This window comes from Salminus brasiliensis, chromosome 9, assembly GCF_030463535.1.
Source record: "Salminus brasiliensis chromosome 9, fSalBra1.hap2, whole genome shotgun sequence".
Taxonomy (NCBI): Eukaryota; Metazoa; Chordata; class Actinopteri; order Characiformes; family Bryconidae; genus Salminus; species Salminus brasiliensis.
In genome coordinates this window covers 29,574,901-29,587,182 of record NC_132886.1, presented here as the reverse complement: position 1 = coordinate 29,587,182, position 12,282 = coordinate 29,574,901, and the positions used below count along the sequence as shown (strand labels likewise).

General features: G+C 42.2%; 1 protein-coding gene across 6 annotated transcripts in view; it reads left to right on the top strand.

Moving 5' to 3' along the window:
• The first annotated feature begins 1,419 nt into the window (after window positions 1-1,419).
• amph (amphiphysin) overlaps window positions 1,420-12,282 on the top strand; it is a 50,083-nt gene continuing 39,220 nt past the window's right edge. For 2 of the 6 annotated variants that reach the window (XM_072688159.1, XM_072688157.1), the window contains exon 1: window positions 1,420-1,754. In XM_072688159.1, coding sequence (XP_072544260.1) covers window positions 1,686-1,754 — 69 coding nt within the window. In that variant the 5' untranslated portion in view covers window positions 1,420-1,685. The remainder of the gene's footprint in view (window positions 1,755-12,282) is intronic. The other 4 variants (XM_072688160.1, XM_072688158.1, XM_072688161.1 and 1 more) reach the window with 3 other exon arrangements.

Genomic DNA, 12,282 nt, shown 5'->3' with positions numbered 1-12,282 from the left:
TGTTTGTTCACTGTTAGATAATGTTTGACTGTGTCACAATTTAAACTAGTCTAGATAAAAATAGACACTCTTTAGACAGCTCCCTCGGGTTGTGTAATTCAGGTTCTCTCCACTAGCCCGCAGGATTCTGCCAGAAGGATAGAGGGAAAGAAAGAAAACCACTGGTAAAGTTACTCTTTCAGTTTGCGTTGATTTTTCAACGCTAATTTTAGTGACTGTTACTTTTAACTTGAAAGAGCTTCACAGGAAAAACTTCCAGAGTAAAGTTGCACACATACTACACAAGTGCTACAGCAAATATACAGTTACAGTAGCCTATACATTATTTTAATCAATATTCGGTTTATAGAAGTGATGACCAGAAAATACACCTGTGAATCAGTAGGCCTGAGAGCTGGACTCAGCTTTACCTCCTGGCCTACCCATCCCAACCCATGTTTAACCCCTCCTGGTCCCATCACAGACCCTGGTGGGCATCTATATGTGGGCCCAACTTGGAACCAGAGGTTCTGGTCCCCAGTTGGGCCACTCATACAGGCCCCACATGGACATGTTAGCTGGGTGGAGAAATGCTGCCTGTTCTTGATGTTATTAGCAACTCATAGGTTATTGAGCCAATCAAATGTAAAGTATGGAGTATGTAGTGTGTTTAATGCATGTAGGGCTATGCTTGTTTTTACTATTTGGTTTGGCTTGGAAAAAAGATGGATAATGTGATAGTTTGTTGTAAGACATACAGGCTGGGGCAGTGGTGGCTCAGCGGTTAGGGTGCTGGGCTATCAATAACAACAGGGTTGTGGGTTCGATTCCTGGGCTTGGCAAGCTGCCACTGTTGGGCCCTTGAGCAAGGCCCTTTACCCTCTCTGCTCCCCAGGTGCTGGAGTTGGCTGCCCACTTGTCTGGGTGTGTGTGTACTCACTGCCCCTAGTTCACTAATGTGTGTGTGAGTGTGTTCACCACAGATGGGTTAAATGCGGAGGACAAATACATGCACCTTTACCTTTAGGTTTTACACCAAAAGCATAAACACATATAACATGGAAATATGATGTTGTATATTAATAAGAAGAGAAAGAAATCAGGGGGGTTTGGATCATTTACTTTTTATGCGCTGTTATTGGAACACCTCTGGGGCCTTGCTGTCCCATCCCCCTGATGCCCATCAATGATGATAAAGGGGGTTTGCTCTATCACCTCACACTCGTCACTCCTAGACTCTACACACCCTATCAGCACAGATTGGACCTGCATTGTGGTCTATTTCACTTCAGACATTGCCCATCTGAACGCCTCTTGTCGTGCTCCGTGGCCTATTTACAGCTCACTGTGGCAGCCTGGCTCTAACGCCTCAGAGCTGCCAGGGTAGCGGGAGCTCTGAGAGAGTGAGTCACTGGCAGCTGCGAGCCTGAGCCGAGCCCAACTCAGCACTGAAGGGTGCAACGAGCCGAGGCTGTCAGGAGCCCCAGTGAAGAGATTTGACTGCGCTCCCTGATGTTCAGCGATGAAGCGCTTCACTTAAGGCCGTATTTCGAGCCTTTAGCGCGTCGTTATTCAACGAAACACGACGCCGTTCGCATCGTATGTTGCATCCGGGTCCTGTCGCTTTAAGAGAGGCTCCTCCCCCCACCGCTCCTCCATGTAGGTGCTGAAAACGCTCGGCTCGGCTCGCCTCAGTACCAGCAGCCATGGCTGAAATAAAGACGGGCATATTCGCCAAAAACGTCCAGAAGAGGCTCAGTCGGGCTCAAGAGAAGGTAAGAAGCGTCGACGTGTTTTGAAACGCTTCATAAGCGGGGTTTACTCGCCTTGAATTGGTATAAGAGGGGAGGAAATCCACCTTTAATGCTCTCCGAGGGAGAAGAGCAGAAGAGCAGCCAGGGCTCTGAGAGAAGATGCTCTGGGAAGGTTGAGGCGGAGCAGGTAACAGCTTATGGTCGAGGGGCATAGAAAAGCTAGATAAACCCGTAAATAACAAGAATAAATGCAGTTTTTGAGCGTTTTTCATTATAGACTGCGCCATATTTCCCTTTTTTAATAAGTCATGGTATGCTTCGGCATTCCCTAATCAAATACTGCCTTCACATCTTATGACAGATGCAGCGTCAGCCTGCTGTCTTCACTGCCATTAAAACCCCCCAAAAAAACAGAGCATAGCAAAGGTGCTGCATGCCAGAATTCCCTCCATCTGGGACCGTATTAAGACTAATATCGCACTAAACTAGGTCTATATGTTCATTTTAGGGTATGCAGGCTCTCCTGGGGCCAAATAGCTGACCCCAGTATGATTGCAGGGCGCCTACGTAGCTGCTACAGCTGTATGACTGGTAGACTGGAACATGTGAAGGGGTGAATTGACACGGTAAACAGGGCTAGTGGACCCAGCAAGGCAGCTGCAATCCAAGCCAGAAGCTCTCATTTATTAATGCCGCTCCTCGCCACCAGCTCGATGCTGAAAGCTCTGCTTTGGAGCTGGATTCCTCCTGCAAGGTCAGAGGAAGGGGAGGAGGAGGGGATCCCCTCTCCTATGCAGTGGTAGTGGTTGCTCACGGGGGTTTGTCATCCATTTGTAAATGCCTGGGCCTGGCTTGTCTCGCCGTGGATGTAAAAATACCCCTAAGACCTCTATTTTCAACGGCCTACGAATAGCAAAGGAAATCGTCTAGGTCTACCACATTTTGCGTGCAGTCACCTTTTTTTTTGTGTCCTACAGTTTGGTCGCAGTCTTGTATTTTTCCAGCTCAGGTTATAAGAACCGACAGGCAGAGCTGGTGTCCCCCCACATGGGCAGAGCGTCATGTAAGAGGATTGCTTTTCTTTTAATATCCACGGTCCTCCCTAGCAGACCAGACCGAGTGCCGGGTCCAGCAAGGCGAAGCAAAGTGACGAGCTCACTGTACGTCTTGTGTACTGTAGACCGACACATGCAGTCGTCTGAGTTCATTCTGCACCACAGGGGTGGTGATGGTTTTATTAGAGCGCGTAAGATTAATGCCACACTCGCAACATTGACCTAGAACGCAGGGAGGCTTTATCTAAGACGTGAATTAATCTGTCTGTTTGAGCACTTTCACCGTCATTACATCACACACAGGAGCTGATTTGACAATATTGCAATCAATAATAAACAGTATTAGTTGTCATATGTTGCAGTCACACAGGTATTGAGCAGTTCAGTAGTGTGTAGTTTACCCCAGAGATATAGTCTCCTGATCTTTCTATTCTGAATGACAGCATTTAACAGTATTTAGACAAAGGCAGTGATAGCTTAGTGGTCAGAGCAGGGGTTGTGGGTTCGCCAAGCTGCCACCGTTGGGCCCTCGATCAAGGCTCTTAACCCTCTCTGCTCCCCGGGTGCCGCAATGAATGCCGCTGCACACCCCTCTGAACATGTGTGCTCCCTGTATCACTGTGTGTGTTTGCTCTCTAGTGTGCATGTGTGTGTTCATTACTAAGGATTGGTTAAAGGCAGAGGCCCAATTCCATCAAATTGGTGAATGTGGATGTCTAATAATTGTTCCTAAGAACTAATATCTTAGAAAACTGCCTACATATTTGATGTTGCATGCAAATATTGTTCAAATTTCTAAATATCATCCATTGATCCTTTGCTCTCCAGTCCAAACTGTATGGAGCCTAAGCTGCAAAAACAGTCAATTTTTTCATGTGTTTTTGTGATGTCACATATTTACATGCATCCACATCCACATATCTACATTCGGTCTAAAGCAGGTTAGTCCTACCAGTTCAAGCTGAAGTTCTAAAGCGTTTTAGCCTGGACAGCTTTTAAATTAGGGATGGTATTGAGCAGCCAATAGAGATTGCTTATGGAGAGTAATCTTAAAGGCAAACTAACAAAAACAGCCGGTTCAGTTTAATGCAATAATAATAAAATAATAATAATAATAATCAAAGGGGTAAAGAAAGATTGGCAAATGTCCATGTAAAAATGTAAAACCAGCTAATTTTGGCAACACAAACACAAAATGGACCTCAGAGAAAAAAAAATACAAGAAAAAATGTAGGCTGTGGGACTTTTAATTGTTATCACAACATTGTCTATGCTGACATTTTATACATTTATTGTGTGCTGTGAGCATCCTGACCAGTCACAGGTGCTCTTTAGGTGTTTGGATGAATCAGTGCATCCACGTCATGGGCAGCATAAACCATTTTGGTCATAATAATGCAGGCCAGTCCTTTATCAACTCACATCAAGGGTTAACTAACACATTTTCAGTATATTGAAGGGTTGCACACATTGCAGACTCAGATATGTAAATGCACACACATAGGTGCTTGTCTAGTCCCTGTAAAGAAGTACTAATTGAACAGGACTCTCTGGAGCAGATAAGCATGAACCTGTTGGCACTATGCCTAATGACAAGCATGGGCTAGAAGGGTATGGGAATAAAGCCCACCAGCATTGAGCTGTGGAGCAGTGGAACTGTTCCCTCTGGAACGATGGTGCTCCGTCCAGTACTTTTGGAATGAGTTGGGGGTGAGATAGGTTTGGTGGTCATCCTACATCCTGACACACTCTTGTCACTCTTGTCGCTGAATACAGTCGAATCCTCACAGCAATGCTTCAAACTTTAGTAGAGCCAGTTATGCCACAACAAAATAGCAGGATAAAACCTTTTTAATATCCTTGATTTTGTACAAAAAAAGCATAAGCAGGTGTCCAAATACTTGTCTAATTCTACACAGAATATTGAACAGCTGCCTCAGTTCACATTATAAACACACCCTTTCAATTGCTAGAGTGATTATTAACTAATTACAGTATTTTGCAAACCCTTAAAGGCCTGTATTTGACATTTTTCTGTTCTTTACTAAAGTCCACAGTCTGTTTTAACAGGTTTTACCAACCTCCCACCACTGTTTATCTCTGAGAATTAAACCCACTGTTTGTTTTTATTACTGTGCCTTTAAGACCCGTATTTGTGGTTGGCGGCCTTGTATTGTGCCTCAATAGAAAAGCAGTCCAGAAAACTTAAGCATGGATAGGTGGGGCTAAACGGCTGTTGGCTGAATGCTGAACTGCTGAATATGCAGATATTTGCTAGTTTGGACCATGCCTTAAACTTATGATGATTTGGGAGAACACTATTAGAGCCGAGGGAGAACTGTGTGGCGTTTTGGGCTGAACTTCGGGTGGCATCTACAGGCCAAAGGTGATAGATGATAGGGTTAAAAGGGAGGTGACGGGTGGTAGAGAGTTGCGCAGACTTGTCGTTATAGGGCGTTACATTAGAGAGGAGGGGCTTCAGACTTGTTCCTCCTCCCAAAATGTAGTTATTCATTACATTCTACATCAAAACACTTATGTTAGTCCATGGTATTTACCTTTAAATATCACATTGTGACATTCACCCAAGTTGATGCGTTTAAGTGCAGGGGTGCAGTTTAAGCTCTGTGGAATGTGAGAGCTTGCACCATGACAGATAATATGATAAGAGCTGTAAGAGATCTCCCCATTCCGACCTCCACTGGTGACAAAATACAGCCCATTCAACAGAAAACCCTCACAGTTAAGTTACACCGAAGACCGTAACTGTCTGAATGTTACTGCAGCGCTGCCGCTGCATTTTGGAGAACAGCCGCATTTAAGATGCTCTGAATAATAATGAGTCACTAGTAATGTCAATCTGCTAATTATAGCAGAAACGCATGAAAATTGGCTCAGGCTTTAGACTGCCTCATTGCGTTTACATGGCGGATACGTGCCTCTCGCAGAACACGAGACAACATGCATAATTAACTCTTCATTACGCCACTATTCCCTGGGGTACATACTGACAAACCGTCTTATTCCCATTCTCACCTAAAGTAAAGAGCAACCACGTCCTAATATCACTCTTTTGGAATCATTTCTGTGGTGAAAAGTGAAGCTGTTTCGGGGTGTAGATGAAACAGAAAGACTCGGCAGTGGCCACTGTCTGGTTTTGGGGCCCAAGCATTGTTAATATTTCATAGGCTGCCTGCCTGTGCTGCATGGTGTCTCCAGGCAGTTAGGAGTGAGCTTAATGCCAGGCTGCCATGTGGAAAGCCGTGAAGTACTTCACCTTAAAAGTTTGCTTCTTTAGTTTTGCATTGGATTTAAGACTAATGCTGACTAATTAGCAAACTGCTAATACTGTGTACATGCTGATGTGTTTTCACTGTGTGGCACACTATTATCTAGCTTTAGAATGTGTAGTTCAATTCAAGACACCATTTGTTTTGGACACAGATGGAATTGGGTCTCTGACTTTAACCCATCGATGCAGTAAACACAAACACACACTAGTGATCAAACACATGCAGTGTTTGAGTAAGCACATGTGCCTGGAGCCATTGCTGTGGCATTCAGGGAGCAGAGAGGTTTAGGGCCTTGCTTAAGGGCCCAACTGTGGCAGCATGCCGAACCCAGGTATCGAACCCACAACCCACACAGTCATTCACATTCAACATAATAACACTGAACATTTGCCGTATTCCATTTTCAGGATAGTAGAGCATTCAGCATTATAAAAATACAATCTTTTAGCCTAATAAGCACATGATGATAAAAATGTTAGTCCCAAACTTGTACATTGCTGTCTCTCAAAAACCTAAATTGTATCTCCAGAACTTTTTTTCATAAAGGAAACTTTTCCTAGGCACTGATCTAGTGGAAGAAGGCACTGTCACTGAGACCAGAGGATCGCTGGTTCGAAACCCGGTCATGCTGCTAGCCTACTTTTTTAATTTGTCCCCTACCCTATTTATTGTTTAGTGTAATTTTCCTTTAGTTTAATACTGTAAATAATCTGTGTTCTGTGTTTTTGTTACTTGTCATACATGTTGCTCTCACCAAGACAAATTCCTTGTATGTGTAACATACTTGGTGAAATAAAGAGATTCTGATTCTGATTCTGATTCTGATTCATCGGCAGCAAGGGGACCCTAAGAGAGGACAATTGGCATTGCTCCTTCTAGGGTGGAACATCACTCCAGTGCAACGCTGGCCGACATTGGCGCGTGCCGGCTGATGCATCAGAGCTGGGTACACAGCACTTTCCTCTGAGCCCGATTGCCCAGTGCTGTTGCATCGACGGCAGTTTGGTGTTGGGCGCATTGCATGTGAAAGGGGGAGAATCTTCTCTGCTTCTTTTCATCTTTCTATATACATTTCGAAAGTGCTTCGCCCATTTTATTTTAGATGCGCAGGCCCCTCGTGATCCTGGCTTGTTACTCATTCACGCACACTCACTCACTTCAAATTTGTACCCATCTGTGGATGCCAATATGTACATATTAATGTATCTTCTAATTTTAAATGTAGAAATTAGGGCTAGGAATAGGCAATAGAAATGCTCTAGTAGAAACTACAAATAATGATTCTCTCTGTAATAAAACATGTTATTGGTCAGCGTTATTCAATTTTTAAAGCCATAAAGGTCATATACTTACATATATGTCTCATACCAATTACTGCATCATTTACAGTACAAAAAAAATAAAAAGAATAAGGTTAAAATAAAAACGTAAGTGGTATAGTAAGTAGATAGAGTGAGGCCCAAGAACATTGTACCAAATGAACATATCAATGAAATGCTCAGAAAAGCATGTTATCACAGTAACAAAGACCTAGGACTACCTAGTCTAGAGCTATCTGGACAACAAAAATAATAATCGCCAAAACTGTTTTTTGGTCTTATCGTTTTTTAAAGCATCTTTTTCTCATTTTTATCACAGTGCGTACATTTGTTTTGTATTTCTTTCTAGCAGTGAGGTACATGTATATGTATTAAATAATTTATGTGTAGAACAATAATAGTGCATAATCTGTTTGGAATATTATCTTTTGCCTGCTGAGATAATGACTTAACTATCTATTGATGCTCCTCACGTCCCCTGCAGGAACATGTGTGACAGTGAGTGAAAGAGCAAGATACACAGATGGAATACGACTGCTAGCCTGCAGCTCTAGCTGTGTTATTCCTGTTGCTTGCTTGAGAGCGTGTGTGTGTGTGTGTGTGTGCGAGACTTTATTCAGATCCTGATTGTGCGGCTTATTGATGTGACTTCACTGTACACGCATGCTAAATATGCCATACACTGGATATTGAGTATGTGGTGGCACTTACAGGATGTGCACTTAAACGAGTGACTGTTTATGCATTATCATCACAATAAATCTTAATCTTAGTCTATTGCTTACCTTTTCCCCACTGCTGATATAATTACCATTCCCAACTGGACTAGACTGTAATATTACAAGGTTAGATTATATTCCAATACTATTGTATAATGATGATCATATTTCAGCCAAATTATCATTGCAGCTAAAGTGTTGTATTTTAGCTTCATCAGATCACAGGACTTGTTTCTGAAATGAGTAAGACTTGCTTAGATGTTCCTTTTAAAATGTCTGATGCTGAATTTTGTGGTGAGGGTGCAGGTAAATGTTTTCGTTGTATAACTCTTCCATTAAAATTAGGGCTGCTCAGTATATATAACTTTTTAACTTAACAAAATGATTATTTGCTCTGTTCTCATTTTACATGACGTATCGGCCAGAAGCAGATCATATATGGACTATATCTTTTATTTTACTCTAATATTGGGCACACAGAATGCACTATTAATATAAGGTCATGTTGGATAACAGACTTCTGGTGAAATCTGGAGAACAATCCTGTATTTTATAATATTGCAGAAAAAAATATATTGCAATGTCAGTTTTATCGTGCAGCCCTAATTAGAAAATTGCATCATCTGACCTTTCTTGTTGATGATTGTGAACATAGCCTTAAAAAGCTAATGCAGATCTGAGACCTTGGTAAAAGTTATCCTCCACTTACTTTACCATTCACAGTAACTGAAATTTTGTAAGTAAACTTTATCGCCAGTCAGTTATATTAGATATATTGTGTATCAAAACAAGAATTGGGGTATAATTGCAGTAATACCCTGGAGGTTGAGCTCATTCAACTTCTGTCTCATACTTTTCAGGTGTGAAAACCAAGATCTGAACCAAGGTTCGTCTCTTTGTTACATTGTCTACTTTTGGTCCAGTAATCTTCATTTACTTGAGTCTGAGTGGTTTGTAGAATGACGTGCATCTGACGTCAACGTGTTGTCAGTTCGGCAGGCAGCCTTCCTGGATAGAATTAATTAACAGATTAATTTTGTTATAACTTTCTTGCTAATTTTATGGTATTTATACTAGCAGCACCATCTCCAACTTCAGGCATGACACTCGTAACTAGCTCAAATTCGCCAAACAATCATGCTTTGCAGTTATATTGTAGCCGGCAATCCTTTGCAACTTCCTGTAATTAGTCCAAAGGTCCAAACCATCTCAAAACAAACTGGACCGTGATCCGGACCAAGACCACCTTTTTAGTTGGACCTAATTTTGACCATAGTTCAGGCATCTTTCACATCTACTATTGTGGTAGGTGTGAAAGCACCCTTAGTGTTATCATCTCATAGTATAGCATAGTATTATCTCTCTCCTGTGCATAGTTGCAAAAATTACTCATTTATCTTCACAAGAGCATCTTCAAATACCTTCTACTGAACAAATTACAACACGTCTTCTTACAACAGTAGTGCAGTTCTCATGACAATTATCAAACATTACTCTACATTACACATATCCTAACCAGCCCTGATTGAGGACAAAGACGCTGTGAGCTGCAAGGTTCATTTCCTTTTTGGTCTCCAGCTTTTTGTGTGTGGGAGCTGTCGCATAGCAAGATCAGCAGCGTTAAATTTACACCTACCATGTTTACAGGAGAGCGGTGTAACTACCTAGTGTGATTCGGATTTAAGAGTGGAGGTGTTAATTTTGGCACTAGGTAAGTTTAGCTGTGTGCAGACTGTTCTCTGGCTATGGTGTGAGATTTAAGCATGTGTGTTCCTAACAGGCAAGGCCAGGGCTGCAACACATGGGACAAGATACCATAATGCACTGACACGACTGCGTATTGAAATCCAGTTCAGGCATCTGAGCATATCCTAATGGATCGAAGGGCCTCTATATCTTTATGTGGCCTACTGCACAACGTCTCTGCATTAGCACTGCGTTTCTGACTCTACTGAAATAAATGTTACATCCCTGGATATTAAAGTAATCCAAATGCCGTTATGAAATGGAACATGTGAGCTTTACAGCCTTACTCTATAGCTTACATTTTCCCTAATGCAAATATAATTACCATTTAATCCCACAACGGTGTAGCTTCTGAAATGACTTTATTTATTCATTTATAATGATGATGATAATGACACAGATGTTATTCAACGCTGTAATAGCTAGCGGTCCTATTATTCTTATACATATTATTATTATATGTTTTTTTGGAAATCAAAATAACAAACTGGTTTATTGGTACCCTTGTTTTGGACAGCCTCGTCCATTTGACTCTCTACTGGAGAACCAAATTCATGACAGGGGTTTTTCTATTTTTAACGTCCTATAATTAGGTGCAGTCTTTTCTGCTGTAGCCATTTTCCAATAATTATAAGCAATAATTGTATTAAATGAAATCTACGGAAAATTGGCATTTCTTTCTCCTGGGCTCCCACTACAGTCAGGATGTGTAAGTCACACTTTAAGCCACATCTAAAGGACACCTTTTTCTGGACGAGCTGAGAGATAAAGAACCGTCACTGAAAGTAAATGGCTGACCCCAGCTTTCTGCTCTCATCCTTGTTCCGCCTTGTACTGTACGAGTGTAATAATCAGTGTACATAAACGTAATACATTGTGCAACTCTGATTTACTCATTATAGCACTCTGAGGACACTGTTAGCATATTTTAGAGTTCAATTGAGGGGCATTTATAAATGCCTTGTAAGCAGAGCAGCCCACTGATGCAAAAAGGATCTGCGAAAAAGGCTCTGCATCATTTGCTGCGAAGCAAGGCAGCAGTTGTCTTCCTCGTGGCAGCCATTTTCATGCGTTAGTCACAGTGGGAGGCTAGGGGGATGGTCATGTGACTAGGGTCATCTTTTTGGCTGAGGGATATGACAGACTGGAAAGCCCGATTTCCGCCTCCCTTTGGTGTTTGTGTGTGTGTCATGCTTCCCAGAGGGTGTATGATCTCAGCTACAGTACCATCCATTGGCGCACTCCTCTGATATGAATTCAGCGTGCTCCACTGAGTCAGATGGTGTGTGTGAATGGGTTAGTATTGAGCTGGAGTGTATGTCTTCACACGTCGCAACATCAGTCAACAGACAGCGTTTTAATGCTGGGCCATTTACTAGTGCAGGGGGATGTGATCCACATGTCGCCTGAAAGATGTGTAAGCTGACACAAGTGATTCTACAGTAGGTCGGTACAGGTTTGAGACCTGCATTGACTGACTGTGAATGGCCAAGATCCTGGTGATAGAGGGGTTATGAATATATTGGAAACCAGAATGGGGCAATATCAGCAGAAAATGCTGTATTAGATATTGGAGGGAAAATAAGACCGAATTTGGCCTAGTCTTGTAACAAAACTAGCCAAAACATCACACTCATACTGTGTGATGTGAGGATGTTAGCTATGTGTTTCTGTAGGGTAGCTGAGTGCTTCAGTAGCCCGTCTCAGAATTCCAATATTGTTGCATTCCTAATATAGGCGACGCTGGGTTATTGCGCAAAAATGCCTGGACTTAATTAATGTTACTGCATTTTCAACCCCTTACGAATGCACTGATCAGCCATAGGATTAAAACCACTTGCCTGATATTGTGTAGGTGTCCATCATGCTCGCAAAACAGCTCTGACCTTTTGAGGCATCTCCTCAGGACATAGCCAGCATTCACTTTTTCAGCAGTTTATGCTTCAGTAGCTCTTCAGTGAGATTGGATAGACCAGTCTGGCTCATCAGAAGGTTTCGCTTCGGTCACCAGTTGTCCTTCCTTGGAGCACTTTTGGTAGGTACTGACCACTGCATACTGGGAACACCCCACAAGACCTGCCTGATGTTTTGGAGATGCTCTTATCTAGTCGTCTACCCATCACAATTTGGCTCTTGTAAAGGTAGCTCAGATCCTTACACTTGACCATTTTGACATTATGTTCAGGTGGCATTGTAAACAGATAATTAATGTTATTTACTTTACCTGTTGTGCTTTGAATGTTATGGCTGATTGGTGTAAATGTTATACATTTCTGGTATGGTAATCCATTTAGACTTTAGTCTTTAGGATTTAGTCTAATTTTAACTTTTAGCCTTTTTAGCCTCACTTCCGTATTCTCCTAGAGTATCCGATGCATTTAGCCTTAAAATGCTTTTGGTAATGAGCTGAGTGTATT